The sequence below is a fragment of the Pleuronectes platessa genome, chromosome 19 (genome assembly GCF_947347685.1).
Source record: "Pleuronectes platessa chromosome 19, fPlePla1.1, whole genome shotgun sequence".
Classification (NCBI taxonomy): domain Eukaryota; kingdom Metazoa; phylum Chordata; class Actinopteri; order Pleuronectiformes; family Pleuronectidae; genus Pleuronectes; species Pleuronectes platessa.
The window spans coordinates 8028971-8048373 of record NC_070644.1 but is presented as its reverse complement, the minus strand read 5'-3'; the positions used below and the strand labels follow the sequence as shown (position 1 = coordinate 8048373).

The 19403-nt window shown below is 42.5% G+C and overlaps 1 protein-coding gene across 5 annotated transcripts in view; it reads right to left on the bottom strand.

Moving 5' to 3' along the window:
• Positions 1 to 19403, bottom strand: part of garnl3 (GTPase activating Rap/RanGAP domain like 3) — a 69272-nt gene that overhangs the window by 26579 nt on the left and 23290 nt on the right. For 4 of the 5 annotated variants that reach the window (XM_053447677.1, XM_053447680.1, XM_053447678.1 and 1 more), the window contains 5 exons: positions 17357 to 17426; positions 5644 to 5718; positions 3795 to 3894; positions 1665 to 1783; positions 356 to 420 (listed from right to left, as the gene is read on the bottom strand). In XM_053447677.1, coding sequence (XP_053303652.1) covers positions 356 to 420; positions 1665 to 1783; positions 3795 to 3894; positions 5644 to 5718; positions 17357 to 17426 — 429 coding nt within the window. Of the gene's footprint in view, positions 1 to 355; positions 421 to 1664; positions 1784 to 3794; positions 3895 to 5643; positions 5719 to 17356; positions 17427 to 17508; positions 18388 to 19403 lie in introns of those variants that run through there. The other variant, XM_053447681.1, reaches the window with a different exon arrangement.

Here is a 19403-nt window from a genome sequence, read left to right as displayed (position 1 = left end):
CTCCTCCTGCTTGTACTCATTCAGAGATGGAGCGGTGACACTGCTCGGCCTGAGGAATGTATAATCTCATGTTTCTTATTTCATCCGGTAACAGTCAAACTATTGCTGAAGATCTGACTGACCAGAAAATATGTCTTTTTAAAACATACATATCTGAGATTGTGTTTACCTATGATAGTTAGAAGCTATTCAAATGTATCTTCCCACCCTCTTCACAATAAATAAAAAAAGATATATACAACAATAGGGCGGAAAGGGCCTAGATTTATTTATTATGAATGGCAAGATTAAGTCTGATACATATATTGTAGGGAGTGAAGTGTGTCAGTGTGGAGCTCCAGGCTGCACTTCTCACCTGAGGATGGACTTGACCGATAGTGTTTTGGTCGGGCTGTACGGGAGGCTGATCTTCAGAGTTCCCTGACAAGGATGACATAGATCAGGGATTATGGACTGTTTGCACTGAGGGCTTCAATGGCCTTTTCCTTGAGGAGTGACTCACGATCAAAACATGGGTCTCAAGAGTGACTTGTGGGGCTGTGGACGTGGGATCTTAAAGGTTTACCCAGCCACAAACCTGCTGCGGATTTCATGCGACCTCAGTAATACCCTGAGGGATATTCAGAGCGCACAACGTATTTTTCAATTAGCGAAAACAAATGAAATCAGGGAAGTTCAAGCCAAACAAAGTTGTTCTGTTCAACGACAACAACATCCTGTACCGGTTCCAGAGTCTGACAGAAACAAGACAAATCAATGTGATCAGGCAGCGGAGGTGCAGCACCCTAATCAGGTTCCAGATGAGTCTGGTGACCAAAATTAGATCCGAGCTATGAAGCTGAGTCACCGCACAACCGACACACAACAATGCACACGTTCCTCCCTCACAAACACACCTACACACGCAGTGACTCAAATTGGAGTAGCATAGTCCCTCAAGATGACATTTTGTGCATTGCTTATATTTAGATCGCAGAAGAAATACCACCCACGCTGCGGCTGAAGATGCTCACATTCAAGATTAATCTGTGCCCCCGAGAAAAAGAAGTTTCAGTACCTGCCTTTCTGATATGGGATGATCCTATGGGGGAGTCAAGTAAAGTAATTATGTTTATTTTCTACTGAACTTAATATCATATGGTAGTTTTACTATACATGAGTGTCAGACTAGCCGCTATGTGTGTATAAGGCAAATGTGGGGAATTTTGATCAGAGTATCAGCTGCGCTATTGACGAAGCATTTCAGGAGCTTGAGTATTTTCTGTGGGGGAGGGGAGCTCACTTTCCCACAGACTTTGGACTTTTTTACTTTGAAGAGCTTTTACATTCACAAACAACGTCATAAAACAAAAGAGGAAAAGGTCAACACGAAATGAGCATCATCTCCTTTAAAAGTTACCTTTCAGATTACAATTTTACATAATATGATAAAAAAAATGATTTCATGGTTCTGAGGATTTTTTATTTGGGAGCCACTACTCCGACTGCACTTCAGGCCTCTTGTCATGTTTCAGATGTGCAATTTGTCCGTAGCTCCACCGAATAAATATTTCCTTTCTTATCTCCTCAGATGGATATCTGAACAGTTTTGAGGTAAAGCTAGGTCAAATCATCCATTATTCAATTTAGAAATGAAATAGCACAGAGTACTGGGAATCACTCACCATCTTTCTCCAGAGGATGGCTCTGTACTGAGGAACCCGCTGGTTGTTCTGGTCTGAGAGGACGACTGACAGGTAGAAGGGATTCTTGTCTGCATCTGTACCCACATAGTTCTGGTGGACTGAAGGGGAAAGAAATAATATAATATTATTATGTCAAATTACAAACATACACTGGATATTGAACATGTAGTTGATTTCTATATGTTCATGTTCTAAATGACAAATGTATATCCTCCCAGGTATTTAACTCTCCCTTTCATTCCCTTGCTGTCTTTCTCTTCTTTTGTCTTCCACCCCACTCTTCCATTATTTCCTGTCTTCCCTTTTATTCATCCCCCTATGTCCAGTTCTCTGTGTGTGTGTGTGACACTGGCACAAAGAAAGATTGCCTGACGACACCACAGCAGAGTCACACATTCGTGCCACAGCCTCCTTGGTTGACAGGGTAACATCTTTGGAAACAATGCCTGAACGGACCCGCCAACCCAATTAGACGCAGGACGTCTGCCTGCAGAACTCCTCTTCCTTTGTCTAATTCTGTCTTTTCCTCCAATGTTCCCTCGTTTCCACAATCTCATTTCCTTCACTCCATTCGGTTTCCAGCTCTGTTTATTTCCCATTAGCTCTTTTTTTATGCTGCAGGAAAGAAATGACTTTGTGAGCTTGAGTTGCGTTTATATGTTTATTCGTTTAGCCGGCTTGAGTTTATACTCCGTGTGAGAAATCTCATTCTCAGTGTCTACACTCCGGAATTAGGGTTAGGGTTGATGCAAGAGAACAGATGAACAAGGGGGTTATGTTTTCATCTGAATTTGATTGTAAATTAGCAGGATTACGCATTAACAACTGGATGAATCACCATGAAGCTTGGTGGGAGGATGCGGTATTGGTTGGGGTAGATCCCAGCATGGTAGGCCAAACAATCCCCTAAAATTCAATGAAGCTGCACCTAATTTCACACACTTATCTAAATGTGCCCTTTTAATCCCGATCCATGAACTATTCCCTAGGAAATCAGTCACATTGTAAAAAAAAAAAGAAGGCTTTTCTCAGAACCAATTGAATTTTGGTCTGGACCTGGGTCAGGGGGTTGATACAGGATTTTTTTTCCTACATTGCAAAATATGTCGTTTAATATAATTCATTCACGTCTTGATGAAAAAATTTATCAGGCACGTCTCGGAAATGAGAGTGTGCAATTTGATGAAGCAGATCCCGATAAAATACGGATTTAGTGACTGATCTTTGCCTTATTATTCCGATGTCAAATCATTGGGTGTCTGTGAAGATCCCCAGTCATCCATCCATTGTATTGGATGCTTAATCAGAAAGGATATTCTCGTGTTAGAATAACTGGCCTGGAGTGCATAACGTGTTGTGTCGTGAGTTGCAGTCGCTCCGCTCAGGCTGCGAGAGACAGATGGCTCAGCTGCAGTCCAACAGGTTGAGCCAAGAGCCGGGACACAGCTCATTGTGAACTGCCCATGCCGTACAGCATGATCACAACATGACCCCAGCTAAAAGGGGGCATTTCTTTTCTTCCCCTTGTCGACTTTTTGCAGCCAAACTTTGCCTCACAGTTATCTGCGTCGATCTCAGCTTCTGTCCTTTATCCCCGCCTGTCTGCTTCCTGGTTTGAGCCAGAGCAGGTCAACACGGACAGTCAAGATGTTAACGACAGCAGTGAAATGATGGAATGACCATTTCTATGTCTTTAATGATCTCTGGCTTCTCTCAATGGTTTCAGAAGCTCCCAGTCAGACCTTACATGTGTTATCTGTTAGAGGCAAGCCTTTGCTCCCTGTGTTGAGGCTGCGTGTCCTCCACGGGCGTCCTCCCTTGGTGGCGTGTGGGATTAGTGTGTAGTTGAGACTCTCAGTGGGGATATGACTGGATGCTAACAAGTCCTGGCCTTGAATGAAGAGCTGCGCGGCATGAGGACGAGGCTGACCTCATAAGATACGAAGCATCCTGTGAAACGGGGGAATGCATTCAGCTGATGTTGTACTTCTGCAGCAACTGACGGGTGGCTTACTCGCTCTCGCTCGACCTCAGCCCCTAAATGTCTCTCTCTATCTCACACTAACGCCGTGTGGGAGCACCAACAGAGCACAGCGGAGCAGGACTGACCTTTTCCCAGGAAGTATTTGAAGAACCATCTGGTGTGGTACTCTGGATTCTCCAGATGGACATCGGTTCTCCTCCAGGTTCCTGGAGTGTAGTCCGAAGTCTGACAAAAACAAACACAAACACACTCAGACACAAACACACACCACGTTGTCATCAGGATGGTCAGTCATGATACGGAGCAGGGAAGCAGACACACACAGAGCACAGACACACTGAGCCGTGGTGTGACTTTTTACAGTGTGGATGAACCTTTTGTCTTTTATAATCTGCCACCCTAGAAACTGCAATTATGCAAGACAAAGGGATGGGATGGAATCACATGAAGATGCGATGTTGCAATAAACATGAAACATAGCTGAGAACATTATTCCCGGGAGCTTTTTCAGCATGATATTGGCAGGACCCTGGTGTTATGGGAATTCAACATTACGTTTTACGGACATAGGACAGGAAGCTGGCAGTCGGCCATGTTGTCACAAAGCTGTTAAATGTTGTCAGTCTACAGTGAGTGAGGACGATGATGCAGCAGTTGTAGTTGGTGGCGAGATATTTAGAAGAACTTAGTTGACCTCAGTGGGAACACATTACACTATCTGTTCAGCATTTATAAGTCTGGCTGGGCACTATGGCTAAAAATAAATATCAAGAACAATTTCTTTAAATCAGTCGGTATCGATAAATATCACAATACATTCTACATTATTTTATCTTTATGTAGGTTCATGTTAAGAACCTACATATCCTGTGAAGACATTTTATATTAGTACAGCCGTGTTTTATTTTATAGTCATTAATTAAGGATTCATACTGTCGGTAATTGGAAAGCACTAGCAGAGTTACAGTGTTATAATATGCTTTTTAAATGTTTATATACAACCTTTGAATGCTGAATAGGAGGATGTTACAGTAAAGGCTTACCATCTACATTATTTAAGAACAGATTCAGTATCATGAGCAGCAGGTCGATGAATATTGATGCATTTATCAATATAAAATACAGGTTAAGTGTCTTATAGACGGTGATAATGAGGGTCTAGATGAGATCATTACATCTGTGGCAGACACGTCATCAGAGGTTCTTCTTCAAAATAAACTGTATGCTATCCATATTTTTAAATGATATACTGTATATGCATCATGTAATATCATAACTCTGGCCAGTTTACAAGTTTTGAAATGAATGCAGCTCATTAAGTAAAGCAGTATTTAGCATTTTCCCCTTTTTTGTTTGTCACTTGTTGAATAAAAACTGTTAGAACCTAAAACTTTTGGTAACAGGTGGAAGATATCTGAACATGGGCCTCAAACCAGCAATTTTTTTTTTTTATTTAAAAAATGTAAATCCAGAGACGGCAAAATATTTATTGAGGAAAAAATAGAGATGTGGAGAACATATTCAAACAATTGCTCGTCCTTTTAACATGATTTGGGTTTTTTCCAATCTTAAATAATTCTCTACGAATAATACAAGGTCAAGAATCACCATCAGTTACTCAAGTGTCCTATGTAATAATAATACCTCACTTTATGATTAATGTAGCTGAATACAGATAACACTCAGTAATCTTCAGTTAAATACATTATAAATGTAACCATCGAAATTCTGTATGATTTACATAGATACAAGAGGAAAAAGTATAATTGCATCATTTTTGTTTCTGTCCATAAACTTAAATTGATTTCCCAAATGCAATTACGCTTGAATATGTTTAACCAATTTTAAAAAATGGAACAAAAAATCCCTCATGCATCATTGACTGCATAAATGGGTGTTGTTCATCTGTTACCTCGCTAAGTGAATGGGTATTGGGCATGTGTGCACAAAAGTGTATTATACTAAATTGTGTACCTCATCCGATGAGCCATTCTCCACCCTGAAGCGTCCTGCCCTCTGAATAGCCCCATCTGCGTCACTGGAAATCAGCTGAGAGGAGAGACACAGAGACACACACAGAGACGGAGACACGTTTAAAATCATGACAGATCATGACTTGTGGCAGACAGTAATAAGCAGGTCATAAATACATTAGAGGTGGCTGTCATCGCGGACAGAAAAGGAACCATGGCGGACACATCACCTCTGTGTGACAACAGTGGCCCCGAGTCCTCTCCACGAACAATCCCTTCCCCTTTGTGGATTATCAACATCTCCAGAGTCCTCTAATCAACAATAATTAAGTCTGTGATGATAGGTCCAACCTCCCTCTGATTGAAAGAATCCTTTTTCATGTTCTTTTTAATCTGCCACCTGCTACTTATCGCTCCAGTTTGCTGACTCCTGCTGACTCACCTCTTTCTTCTGAGAGAGGAGACGTTACGAGAGTGAAATGGTTCCAGCTAATGATAGTGAGCAATGTGAGGGAAACACAGGAGGTGGAAAACAGAATATATACTGTGGAAGAACATGCAGCCTAAAGAAATGCTTTTCCCCACTGGCTTCCTTGCTGAAAGGAGAACTAAGTGCCAGCTCTTTACATTTGTGGGCTCCACAACACTCTCCGTTACTATGTGTCCATAGTGTTCCCTATAAAACAATAATTACCTCAGCCAAGGAAGGTAAGTTGTCTGCTGGGGCTGTTTGTTGGTTTATTTGTTAGCAGGATTACGGAAAAACTTCCACAGTGATTTCCACCAGCTTTGGTGGAGCGATGGGGTCTCGGCTTGGGAAGAAGCCACTGAATTGAAGATGTGGATTAAAGGGTCAGTCCAGAATTTATTGTTCACTTTCTTAACATGTATCAGGGAATTTTTGTCAATCTTTATAAGTTTTCAAGGAATAATGCAGAGAACTTGAGATTTGACTGTTTAGAACATGTTTTAGAACAGCTGTATCATAAAGGTTCACCAGGATTGCAGCTGTGGCCACGTAGAGCTGTCACCCAGTTCTCATCAGTGTTGTAAATATTTAGTTGACATGCTCTGCTACAGGCAACATCTATTGCACTTCTTTACTTCCTGGAGAGGCATCTACATAAAGCAGAGGATGTTTTTGTGCCCTATGAGGCAAATGTGAAGTAAGTTGATGTAAAACTAGCGTCTGTACATCCAGCATGTTACATATTGATTCCTCGAACACAATTTAAGGAGTCAAGTGTTTGGTCAGTCAGTGTTGCTCATCTGACTCTGAGTGATTTACGATCTTCCTCTCATCCTAATGGACAAAACCAGGTTCACACTATTACTATTCACATCCTCCTTTCCTTTTTCACACCCAACACAGTGACTGATGTTGTGTTGCCAGGCAACAAAACAAAGTCTCCCCTCCCTTGTTGATCTCTGTCTTTTCTGCTTTTTTCCTCTGTGTCTTTGCCCTCTGCTCGTCTTGACTTAATTGTGCTTTATTTTGTTCCCCTCACCGACGGAGGTCTCTGTTTTGTTGACATGTAGATATAAAAAAGAGGCTGTCGCGTGGCTCTATCCCTGCACACACTGTCATACGATCAGAAATAGTCCTGAGGAGCCAGAAAAGGAAGTTCCTGGTAGACGAGGACTGAACGAGAAAAAGCTGCTAAATTTACCTATAAGTGGAACTGACCTCTTATGTATAATGTATGTAAGTCGTTTATATTCCCATTATCAATGAACCTATAAATGTTTTTCTCTATTAATCATTTAATCCATAAAATCTAATATTGTCAGGGTCCCAGGTGACGTCTTTATGTCTTGTTTTCTCTACATAACTGTCAAAACACATTACATTCAAATAAAACCGAGAAAATCCTTGTATGTTACATTATGTCAAGCTGCATAAAATTTCACACACACATAAACATCATTTCCATAAATATAGATTCAAAATTGTCGTGTATTCATTAGACTAAAACATGTTGGTATGTGTGCTTAAAACATAATGACTTGGCTTAGATTGATGATGCCTGCCTTTTGGACTCTTAGTCATTCTCAGAGAGTCCTCAAAACGGTTATCTTATTTACTCCCTAACTTTTGGGTATGACCTTTGATCTAGGGAATTGTTTCTGACCAGCTGATGTATGGATTCAGAGGGAATGTCTTTGAGTAACTTATCTTAGTCCTCAGACACAAAAATGTGCCGTTATAGTCAGAAATCCCATGTGGGATGTGTTTAACCTGAAGTCATGGGTGGAACCAAACTCCCTATATATGTGTGCTTTCGACCACTGCAAATCAGATTTGACTATTGGCTGTGTGTCTCCGGGTATCTAGATGCCCGTCCCGACCTGTAATTTCTTGTAATAAACTTTGTTACACTGAAAGTACTGGGTCCTCGGAATCCTTCCTTCATCATCAACAACTTCTACAACATCATCAACCTCTCGGCTGCATCAAATATACGTTAAAATAATTAAGATCAATGAGTTATTTCCCTGGGAAATTGGTGAATATGTTAGAAAAAAACAACACTTTATCGCCCACCTGATCTGGATCCACACCAAAGTGTGTTTCTTTCTCACTAACAACTCATCCTTCCACTAAGTTTCATGGAAATCCCTCCACTTGTTTTCGTCTAATCTTGCTCACAAACAAACAGAAAAACCACCCGATGAACAAACAGACAGCAGTGAAAACAAACCCTCTTTGGGGGAGGTCATGATTAAATAGCAATTAACGGTTTCATTTTATTTCTTCTGATAGACTCATTACTCCAAGGACTTACTAATTGGGTTTTGTAGTATTCTTGTTGTTCTGAGCCAACCCATATTCTAACAGAGAATTGAATAAGCCTGTATATACGTTTTGCATCATGTCAACAATGCATCCCAAATAGGATAAAAACCAGGACAGGGATGTGCAAGTTAACACTCATCATCCCAGATATAACTTCTGACGTGGCTAAAGTGAGGTAGTACAGTAACTAAACTCATTTTGTGTCTGAGTTTGATGAGAGCGATGACGAGAGAGCGATGATGAGAGAGCGATGAGAGAGCGCTTATCATGGAAAGAGAGAGAGAGGTGGGGGGGGGGGGGGTGAAGTCCATTCAAAACATTCCTGTGGGTAAGTGAGAATCAAAGGTTTTCTACTCAAATCATTAGTAACTGTCACACACGCTTTACTGTTCACATTAAACTCTATCTGCAGTACCTGTCTAATACCGACCACTGGCTTATACACTTAACCTATATAGATCATAGGCTGTATTTATTGTTTGTATTTTTGAAAAAGTCAAGTGCGTATTCATTTCTCATTTGAAGATTTAATACAATGAAAAAGTCCAACACATGTTTAACTAATAATTGTTCCAATTAATAATCTACTGACTAGTTCCTTAAGTAATTGACCAATTGCTCTGGGAAATGTTCATTTCCAAAGACGACTTCTACAAATGTCTTTATCTGACTGACTCTTAAATCTGAAAACAGTTTACCGTCACATGGTAAAGAAAAGGAACAAATCATCATATTAAGAAACTAGAAAAAATAAAGCTAATATCTGGAATTTTGCTTGATTGACATAAAAGTTTCCAATAATTTCCCAGTTGATCGACTAATTGATCGATCAAATTATCATTCCAATTCAATTTGATGATTTATTGACTTTATTGTGAAGAAATAGGTAGTCAGTGTTCCGACTTTCCAAACCCCTGTTGCCCAAATCAATGTACTTTAGCAAAATGTTACGAAAATCTGTTATCAAGGTTTTTGTTTTACAAATGCGTGATTTGATTAGTGTAATTTAAAAGATAATAACTGAACACAAGTCATGCTATTTAACAATCCTGTCATAAAAAAACCTCAATACAAATATTCCCATGAATGAGGCATCTCAGCCCTGATATACACACAAGTAAAGCACAGGCAGCATTTTCTCCTGACGCTGTATATAGAGATAACACAATAATCCAGAGGTTGAGAGCCACGCGTGCTTACTGCAGGTGGGAGCCTCTGATAAACGACAGGGTCTCTGTGCAGTAATTGGTGTCTTAGGAGAGGCCGCAGAAAATACTGCCTTCCCCCCTTTCATATGCATATTATGAAAAACAAATATATTTTCTGCATGTTTCCCCATGTGATAGTAAGTGTTTGCATGTGTTTACGTGTGAGCGAGTGAGCGCCGCCCTTCTGTCAGGATCAGAGCGTGTGCGTGCAGGAAATGGAAAGTGAACGCTGGAGCTACAGGCCTCCATCTCCCTCCATCTCTCTCTCCTGCCTCCTGCAACCTCAACTGTCCGATCCCTGGATAATGGAGGGGAAACCAATGCAGTGTTCACACAGAGCAATGCGCCGCCTCCTTAGTGTGTGTGTGTGTGTGCATGTGAGAAAAAGATGACATACGGTATTAAGTGCATGTTTAGTTAAATGTTTGTGCTGCTGTCTGTGAATAAGCTTTCTGCTGTGTTCCGGGTGAAAATAATGAAAAAGGAGAAGGGGGAGAGGGGGCGAGGGGGGAGATTAAGCGCCCTGGGGAGTCTGTGTGTGTTGGTGTGCGCGCGCATGTACGTGTGCGAGTGTGTCTAGCAGCATAGTCGCACACATGCATGCACCACGCAGCCCCTGCTACTAAATCATGCAACAGAAGAGGCGCAAAGATGGAAAAAGCTGCACTCCCAGCGATTCCCTGTGGGCCTGCAGGGGAGGTAGAGGGGAGGAAACAGGGGAGAAGGGGGAGCCGGTTATGCCTCTACACTTTAACAAACAACCCATAAAACGTCTCAGCGCTGTCGGGGAAGAGAAGTGGAGTGATGAGGCGGAGAGGGACAAAAAGAGAGAGCGGGCATCAAATGTATTGAGAGAGGGAAGGAATGACGGATGGGGCCAACAGGGAGAAAAGTCAAAGGGCGACGTAGTGACAACAAAAAGCTGAATGATAAAAGAATAATAGCCTTCTCCCCATTGCGTAAGCCCCTGGGACGAGGGGTTAGCTTTATAGACGGAACACACACACGCACACAAATTCTCTTACAACGGACACTTAAACAGCTCCCACTTTAGGGCACGACTTGAACATCTCACAAACACAATCAGGCTCACCGCGTACTCAGAGAGCGACCGATTTCCCCAAGGCCCACAGGACAAAGGAGCGCTGCAGTGCAGGGAGAGATGTGTGTGTGTGTGTGTGTGTGTGTGTATGTGTGTCTGTTTGTTGGAGTATTAAATCAATCGTTTTGTGAATGCTGATAGATAATTGATCTCATCAGTGGGCCTGTTAATGCACACACACGATCCTCAAGGAAGGCAGAGAAGACGGAGGCGTGGGCGGCGGAGCAGGAGAGGAAGTGGCAGAGGGTGAGGAGGGAAGTAGTAAGTAGCAGGGAGGAGGAAGGGGGGGGGGGTGAAGAGAGAGGGAGGTGCACAGTCAGAGTGAAGGAATGAATGAAAGACGAAAAATGAAGGAGATCAAGAGTGGAAGAAGAGAGAAGGCAGAAAACGCTAAAGAAATGGAAGAGAGGCGGGAGGGGGCAGATTGAACAGAGAGGCCAAACGGAAGGTGGTGCAGAAAAATGAAGAAATTGTTTTATGTGTTTTTTCTTCATTATTAAATCACTCTGTTGAGTTTCAGAAAAATAAAAAGTGAATATCTCCTTAACGTCTCTACAGAGTGTATTATGTGACTCAGTTTTACAGCTTGGATTATCCCGGCTAATTCATCAGTACCAAAGATTAACAAACACATTAGAAAATATTACAAGCTCAGGGGAATCACAAGTTAACTATGACTCAAGGAACTTTTCAACTAGAGACATCCAACTGCAAAGCTTCCAATTCTGCTACTTCTAATAGTGGGTGAAAAGTGAAGGTGAAGTGTAATACTCTATATGAGGAACACAAGTTTGAAGGGCTGAATCAAACAGTGTGAATCATTGTGACATATTAAAATCTCAAGCTTTTAGCCAGTTAGGTGAAATATCGTAACAAAATGAATGCTACCTTATCAACTATGGCTGTAACTGATAAAATCGAGTATAGCTTTGTCATTTCACACGCTACATTCATCAGGCACAACTCAGACGCCTCATTTAGCTGAATACTGTGGGAAAATCGAAATGTGTGTCTGTGTGTGTGTGTCTAATTAATGTAAGACAGTTAGAAGGTGAAGCATGAGTTCAGGAAAGCTATGAATAAAGGCTGTGCTGATAAAGTAAAACTGAGAATTCAAGTGGTTTGAAATAAATGTCTAAGTGGGTCAGAGTCTGGAATCAAAACATTAGCTGTATTTATAGAAGAAGTCCACTGACAAAGATGTGTGTGTGGGAAACAGTAATAATAATATTTTTTTGTCCTGACTGTTTTTCCCACAAAATGACGAAGTTTATATGATCATAGTTTATTCATGGGTATATTATTTATTCTGTAGAGTCTCTTTGCTTGGTGTCAATCATGAATATAAACTGTATCTAGGCTTAAAAGACCAATCTGATGATGTTCTGTCTTTTTCTTATCCTCAGAAAATCCCGTGAAAAGACCAAAACCAAGGAACATGGAGTGTGCAGTCGAAGCCCGATTCCTCTGTGACACTAACTCCCATTGTGTTTTTAATAGTGGAGCTCTTTAGTTCTGAGGAACACACTACTGTGGATACGACCAATCTTCTTAGTAACACAATGTTGGTCTTGGTCTTTTTCGATAGAACTTGAGAAGAAAAAACAAAGAATATGAAGCGACTTATCTTTTAAATACATGTTAACCAATTAGATAAATAAAAAAAAGATGTTACTCGTTAAATGAATAGCTTACGATCTGTGATACTGAGATCATACAAACTAACGGCTGCACAACGTGTATGTAGACACGAAAAAACAACGTACAATGTCAAGAGGAGAATCAGAGGGGAGAATATAAATCAGAGACTAACAACGTCTGTAATGTGGCTGTTTGCCATGCAGCCATCGACTGCACCCGGATTAGCATCGACGGTGCCTGTGGCTAGGACCAATAACAACGGCCCCATGTCGATATCTGCCCATTGATGCCACAGCAACACTGCTGATGACTAAACTAATGACTAGGACTGAAGCCAGTGGGCCACCCACCCATCCAGGAGTCACGCTGGTATGGGTGCAGCCGCTATAAGGGCCCTCGAATGCTGCAGCGAAGCCTGGGATCCCACAGCACAGCAGCAGAGCGACAGCTGCCGTGAAATAGGATTAGTTAAGAGACGAGCAGGAGGGACAGACTGAGAGACAACAGCAGGACATAGAGGGAGAGAGTTTCATATTCTAGGATGTTCGGATGAGTAACCAAACACTCTGAGGTGTTGTAAATGACTTTTAAAGAGGTGTGTGATGCTCTCACACAAGTGACAGGGGTTATGATCAGAAACGACAAAGAACCTTTATTCCGCCGTACAGTACATTATAATGTTCTAGTAAGACAGAGATACTGATACAGTTAAATGCCTTGAAAGTTCAATTACTTTCAAGGATGCACATTTATTTTTCAAGAATTCCAAATGCATTACCAAATGCTACAGAGAAAAACCGTATACCAACCAAGTAATGCATGGTTTAAAGGAGCTAGAACAAGCTTTGGTCACCGGAGGACAGATTTATGCCCTGTCCACACTTACAGGGATATGTAGCAAAATAAACTATTTATTTTGCATTTGGGCCTTTCACCTTCCAAAGTGCACTTTTCAAAAAGTCCAGTTTCAGTGTGTCCTTGTGTACATGATAAACAGAGAATTTGGGAAACGATGACATCACAGCTTTCTTCACGCAATCTTACTGGTCTGTGTGATGCACAAGGAACAACAACAACAATGGCGGCTATATACTCAATTCCCTATGTTTAGTCAGCAGTGCTATAGGTCTAATTACGTTACACTAAGTTTGCAGCTTAACTGAGCATAACTGCAACACGTTAACAAGACATAAAGTTGTATTCTTGATTCCGGCAGATTCAGCAAAGTGTCAAATACAAGCAACTGAGCCCAGAAGCAAATTTCAACTCAAACGAGTGGATAACAAAACACAAAAGTGGGCAATATTAGCTTAGTAACATGTTGTTGCTGTGTTGCTAAAACCACCGAGACAGTTCATGATTAACACAGCAACAGATGTATCACAAAAACAAAAATGTGAATCAAACGCACCAATCCTCACGAAAGAAAACGCAGTTTGCCGTTATCTTGTAATAACCACGTGTGGCCACTTTGCCCGGTGTTCAGCAAAAGTTACACAGTTTCACTTTAATGTCAATAAACACAAACAGGCGGCGACACGCATGATGAGACGCAGCCGCGCCGAGAGTGTGAATAAACTCGTTGTGACAGTGCAGTGAAAAGCCTCCGAGGCAGTGACAGTAACACTGGTAGGCAGGTGGGAGAGGAGCCGTCTGCTCACCAGTCACTGTGCAGGACTGACAGCTATAACCCCTCAAAACACACATACACACACACACACACACACACACACACAAACACACACACACACACACACACACACACACACTAGTCTCAGTTAGAGTTATTGCTGTAAACTGCGACATACAATGCAACACAAAGCTGAGACAAATAATTGTAAACATACACACACACATGCAAAGATGCACGCATGCACACACACACAAACACACACACACACACACACACACACACATTTACTTATGTATTTGTGAGGATAATGCATTTGCCAGCCCCCTAACCATCAAAAATATGTAGGGTCTATTCTTGAAATGGTCCTCACAAAGGTATAAGTACAAGTACACCACACGCAAACACAGGCACACACCCACACGCACAGACACACACACACACAGAGCTACAGAATCAACATGCCTTTATTTTCCTGTGTGTCACAGCACACAGCCTCAGACACAGGCGGCGCCCACCTCTCCCCCTATTCGTCACCGCCTCCATCTCTGGGCCTCGAGTAAAGACAATTAAATACAGTGGGAAAACACCACCACTCTCTCAGAGCTGCTGCATCAGGATTAAATGGGTTTAATTGCCGTCGGCTTCAGCTCTAGTGCGCAATGCACAATTAAGCCTCTGAGAGTTGGACCGTGGAGGTGTGAGAGAATCGAGGAGACCACACAGGGCGGGAGATGCCTGTGTGTTGGCGCTGTTTGTCTCTACCTGTGAGTGCAGAGGCCGTCATGAAGGGTTTGTGTGTATTTCAGTGTGAGCTGACGTTAGTGGGAACCTCACATGTGTTGACTGAAGTGAGTTGGGCATGTAATATGGGCCGAGGGCCAATGTGTGTGTGTGTGTGTGTGTGTGCAGCAGCAGCAGTGTATTGATTTTTTTACTCCTTGGTGTATTCAGTGAATTCAACTTCCTACCTTGTTTTTGACTTTTTCCCATGTAACAAGAATAGGAATCAGGAAGAGGGTGTTATTTATATATTAAACTATTTATGTATTTTTGTAACTTTACATAGCTTTTATACCTACTTAGGAAATAGAGATGTTCATTGTATCCTGACGATGTAGCCTAATGACTTTTCCTCTTGTGCATCCATGATGTTATCGCTTTTTCCTCATTGAAGTTGTGTAAATATTGTTGGTGGGAATTAATCGTCACAACTTTCATCCTCCGACTTTTCTCTTGTGCCGTCACAGCCAAATCTCTGCTTTTCATTGGTTTTGAATGCGTACAAAACGAATGATATTCTCACCTTTATTGCTAATTTGAAAAGAAGAACAAATGTTTATGGTAAATGGAGTATTAACTAAACATCAACACACTGCAGATCTAAATGTGAGCATGTTAAGCAAAAAGAAAACCCTGATAAAAATCTGTTCTAAATAAGAGACAAAGAAATGGGTTCTCCCAAAGTGTTCCTGATCCACACAACCTCTTAATGCAAAGGTTTATTATCAAAATGACTAAAAACAGAGAATGTATCTCAAAATGTGGCAGCGCTCCATACATACACTCAAATGTAATTACACAGTACAGGTCTATAACGTCATAAGTAGTTGGTTTATACTTGAAGGTCGTTTTCAAACATTCGCTGCAGGTAAAATCCAGAGAATTGGCCACGGAGTTTACACAGAGTCTGTTTTCACACAGGCCCAACCCAGGGAGAGGGTTTTCAACAATATTCAGGCGAGAGGTGGAGCAGCCGGGGGTGCAGCAGGAAGAGGCAGGAAGTGCTGAATTAACGCTGCTGCGGGGATCACGTGACAACACTCTTATCACCACACACTCCCTTGACACATTAGTCGGTGTCCTCTATGTGAATAACAACCTTTTTCTACCAGGAGGGATTTTTTCATTCCTGCGTCTATCCTAGTTAGAAGTGTTATCACCCCCCCCCCCCCCCCCCCCCCCCACGTCTTCTCCTGGATTTCTATAGGAGTTCTGAGCATATCTGAAAGCACCTGATGTCTGTGGGACGAGAGCGAATCGCATTTGTGTCTGTGGAAGTACCTGCTCTTATTGCCCTGGCTTCTTTGAGGCCGAACACAAAACAAACAGGATGAGTCACAGATGCTGGTCTCTGTTACAAAGGAGACCGTTCTTTGAATCAGTAGCTCCCGCTTGACTTCAGACATCCAAAAACCTGATCTGGAGTCAAACCTGTCAACTATGACACCGCAGAAATATCTTTCACAACACTTTCATTAATCACTGCTTGCCTCACTTAACCATATATAATGTGTTTTTAATTGCTGTATTTCTTATCCATTCATCCATCATTTATTCCTCTTCACCTGTGAGGGTGGCGTGGGAAGATGGAGTCATTGCATCACAGGGTCAATACACAGAAACAAACAACCATTCACACGTATGAACAATTTATAGTCTCCAATTAACCCAAACCCAATATTTGGACTGTGGGAGGCGGGAGCCAGAGTACCTGAGGATAACCCACATAGACGTGGGGGAAACTAGCATCAAACCTGGGATGATTCCACCTGTGATCATCATGTTTTCATCCATTACATGACTCATGAATACGACAAGTCATAACAGCATGTGAAGTGCAAGAGAGGAACAGTCCTGATCTGGTCCTGGCTCACACCCTCCACAATGTTTGGATACTGCTATTTCTTTTTCTATCCCCCCCCCCCCGTACAGCAGTACAGTGCGTGGTGTCAGTCTGCTGGCGCTGATAGACGGCATGTGGTTTCTCCTCAACCCTAATCTGTCGGGGACAAGCAGTGAGTGGCACCCGCGGCCAAACCAATAATCTGTGGAAGTACGATCGCAGCGCAAAACTCTGGGACTTCCTGCTCCTCCGGGCTATCAGGATGTACAGACTCAGAGGAGCGACACGCTCGTAAACACACGTGCGTACTCCCTCGAACCAACAATGACTCAACAGCTTTGTAACCGACCACAAAGACACACACTGTGCAGCAGCAGCTTCACGTCAGCCACACAGGAACTTTGGAGGCGCTGAACGAGCACCCGCTGTGATCCATCTCTGGCAAAAGCACCATCTCTGGACCACACCCAGTACGTCATGACTTATCAGTGCCCCCCCCCCCCCCCCCCCCCCCCCCCTTCGCTGACCACCCAGTGTCAACAGAAAAAGATGGGAGCGCAATGGGAGTGAGAGCCAGGAGGGGAGGGGGGTGGAGATCACGAGGAGGAGGAGGAGGAGGAGGAGGAGGAGGGGGAAGAAGATGAGCAGACAGACACGCTGAGACACAAAGAGAGCAACAAGCAGATGAGTGCGTTGTGGGTGGGACTCACCAGCTCCACCGACCCATAGTGTTTCCTGCTGAAGTCTCCGCGCCTGCAGCCCAGGTCCTCCGAGGCAGAGCTGCAAAACAAACACACACGGTCACACACATGGCCTCCATCAAACCACATAAACATACGGTAAACTGTGACATCACTCATACATGAGGGGCAGTCGCAGCATCTGCTTTTCTCCCGTCCCTTAACCTCACTTCGGCTCCTTGCTCATGACCACTTTCTTCACGCTACGTTCATTCCCTCTGCCCTTCCCTTCCCTTTTTCTTTCTGTCTTTCTTCCCCCTCCTCCTGTCTGTGTGTCTGTTGGCTTGGCGTGGCCGGCAGTGGCACGGTGACTGGCTGGGAGAGGCGGCCAACCCAGTTCTGATTGAGATGTGGATCCTGATTGAATTATGGCCGAGTGATAGATGGAGACTGGCTGGGAGAGACGACTGCTGGTCGAATAGTAAAACGCACACACAGGGTGAATGCAATCGCTCACGCATGTAAAAGAAAGTGGCACACATGCAAAAGGCACAAGTTTAAAAACGCAATACAATAACTTTAGAGTGGTCTAAGGCGTTTCCTAAATATCAATATTTACATGGGCCTAAAAGCCACTTGCAGCGTAGATCTATATTAGGAACCCAATCTCACATCAAGTCTACTTCTCTCTTGTGTCACATTGAATAAAATGCTTGACAAAGAAATTCCATTTGCACTAAAAAGTCTCTACAACAATACACTTTATTACCGTTGTTATTTATCTGAGTTGCTTGTCGAAAAAGCTCACAATAAAGACACAGATCCCTTTCTGTCAAATCGATTTCTAAGAACTAGAAGAGCACACATCCGCAACATTCCCTTTCAGTTCAATCAAACTGCAACTAATCAGGGAAATCTGTGAAAGTGTCAAAAACACCCAATCTCAGAATGTTAAAGAAGATATTCTCCCTGATCTGAATCTGCACCTGATCCATCCTTCCACCAGGTTTGGTGGAAATGCATTTAGTAGTCTTTACATAATCCTCCTTAGAAACCAACCAACCAACAAACAAGGCGGACAGGGGGGGGGGGGGGGGGGGGGGGGTGAAACACAACCTACTTGGCAGCAGTGATGAAGGTAAAGTTTGATAGTTTGGGAAAAACAGCAGTTGACCATCTTGTTGTCATGGGACAAGACCTTAAATCTATGCATTAATATGGAGCTAAGTTATATTTTTAGCAAAAAAACAATCTCTGGCATGAACTCATTATATTACTTCAAACAGTGCAAAACAGACAGACACAGTTAAAAGAATGTCAATAACTATCTGAGAGTGCTCCCTGTTCGGTCCGTGGCCAAGCACAGGGACTTTCTCCGGATGCATGATGTTTAATTTCACAAATTCCTCTGTGACAAATAGAAAAAACATGGCGGCAGATGTTGCACCTTGTAGAAATCATCCCATCAGGATCCCAATCATTGAAACTTATTTTCCCACTATCTTCTCTGTTTCTGCAATCTTTTCATCTTTTTTTGCCGGCGGACTGTGCTCGAAAGTCCACATTTTTATCCCACCGTTGTTAGCAACACTATCACCCATTGGTTGTGACGTGTGCCTTGAGAGACAGGCGGAGGGATCACAGAGCAGGAGGGTTTGCCAGATCTATGTCACACAAAACGCCTGTGTGAAAATACAGAACAAAGCCGTATTTTACGGGGCGGTTAGCAACACTAGCTGCATCCACAGCAGTTTGCAGCACAATGACCCCACAAGAACTTTTCTGGAGACTCGAGGCTCAGTGTTGTGACAGTGAACTGGTCGACGTTAACAATGTACCACTGAGCAACCCATATATCACCTCTTATCTTCAGTCATGCTTATTCTATTACTATTGATCCAGCCCGATCTGAGTAGATAGCACAGTAAAAAGTCTAAATGTTAGAGCAAGAAGATATTATAAAAAAAAAGAAGATCCACACACAGCCACGCAGCTCTTTGGTAGCATTTGATTTCTTTGTAATACTAAATGCAATATAAATCTACTTTAATCTACAGAATCATTGCCAAGATTTACG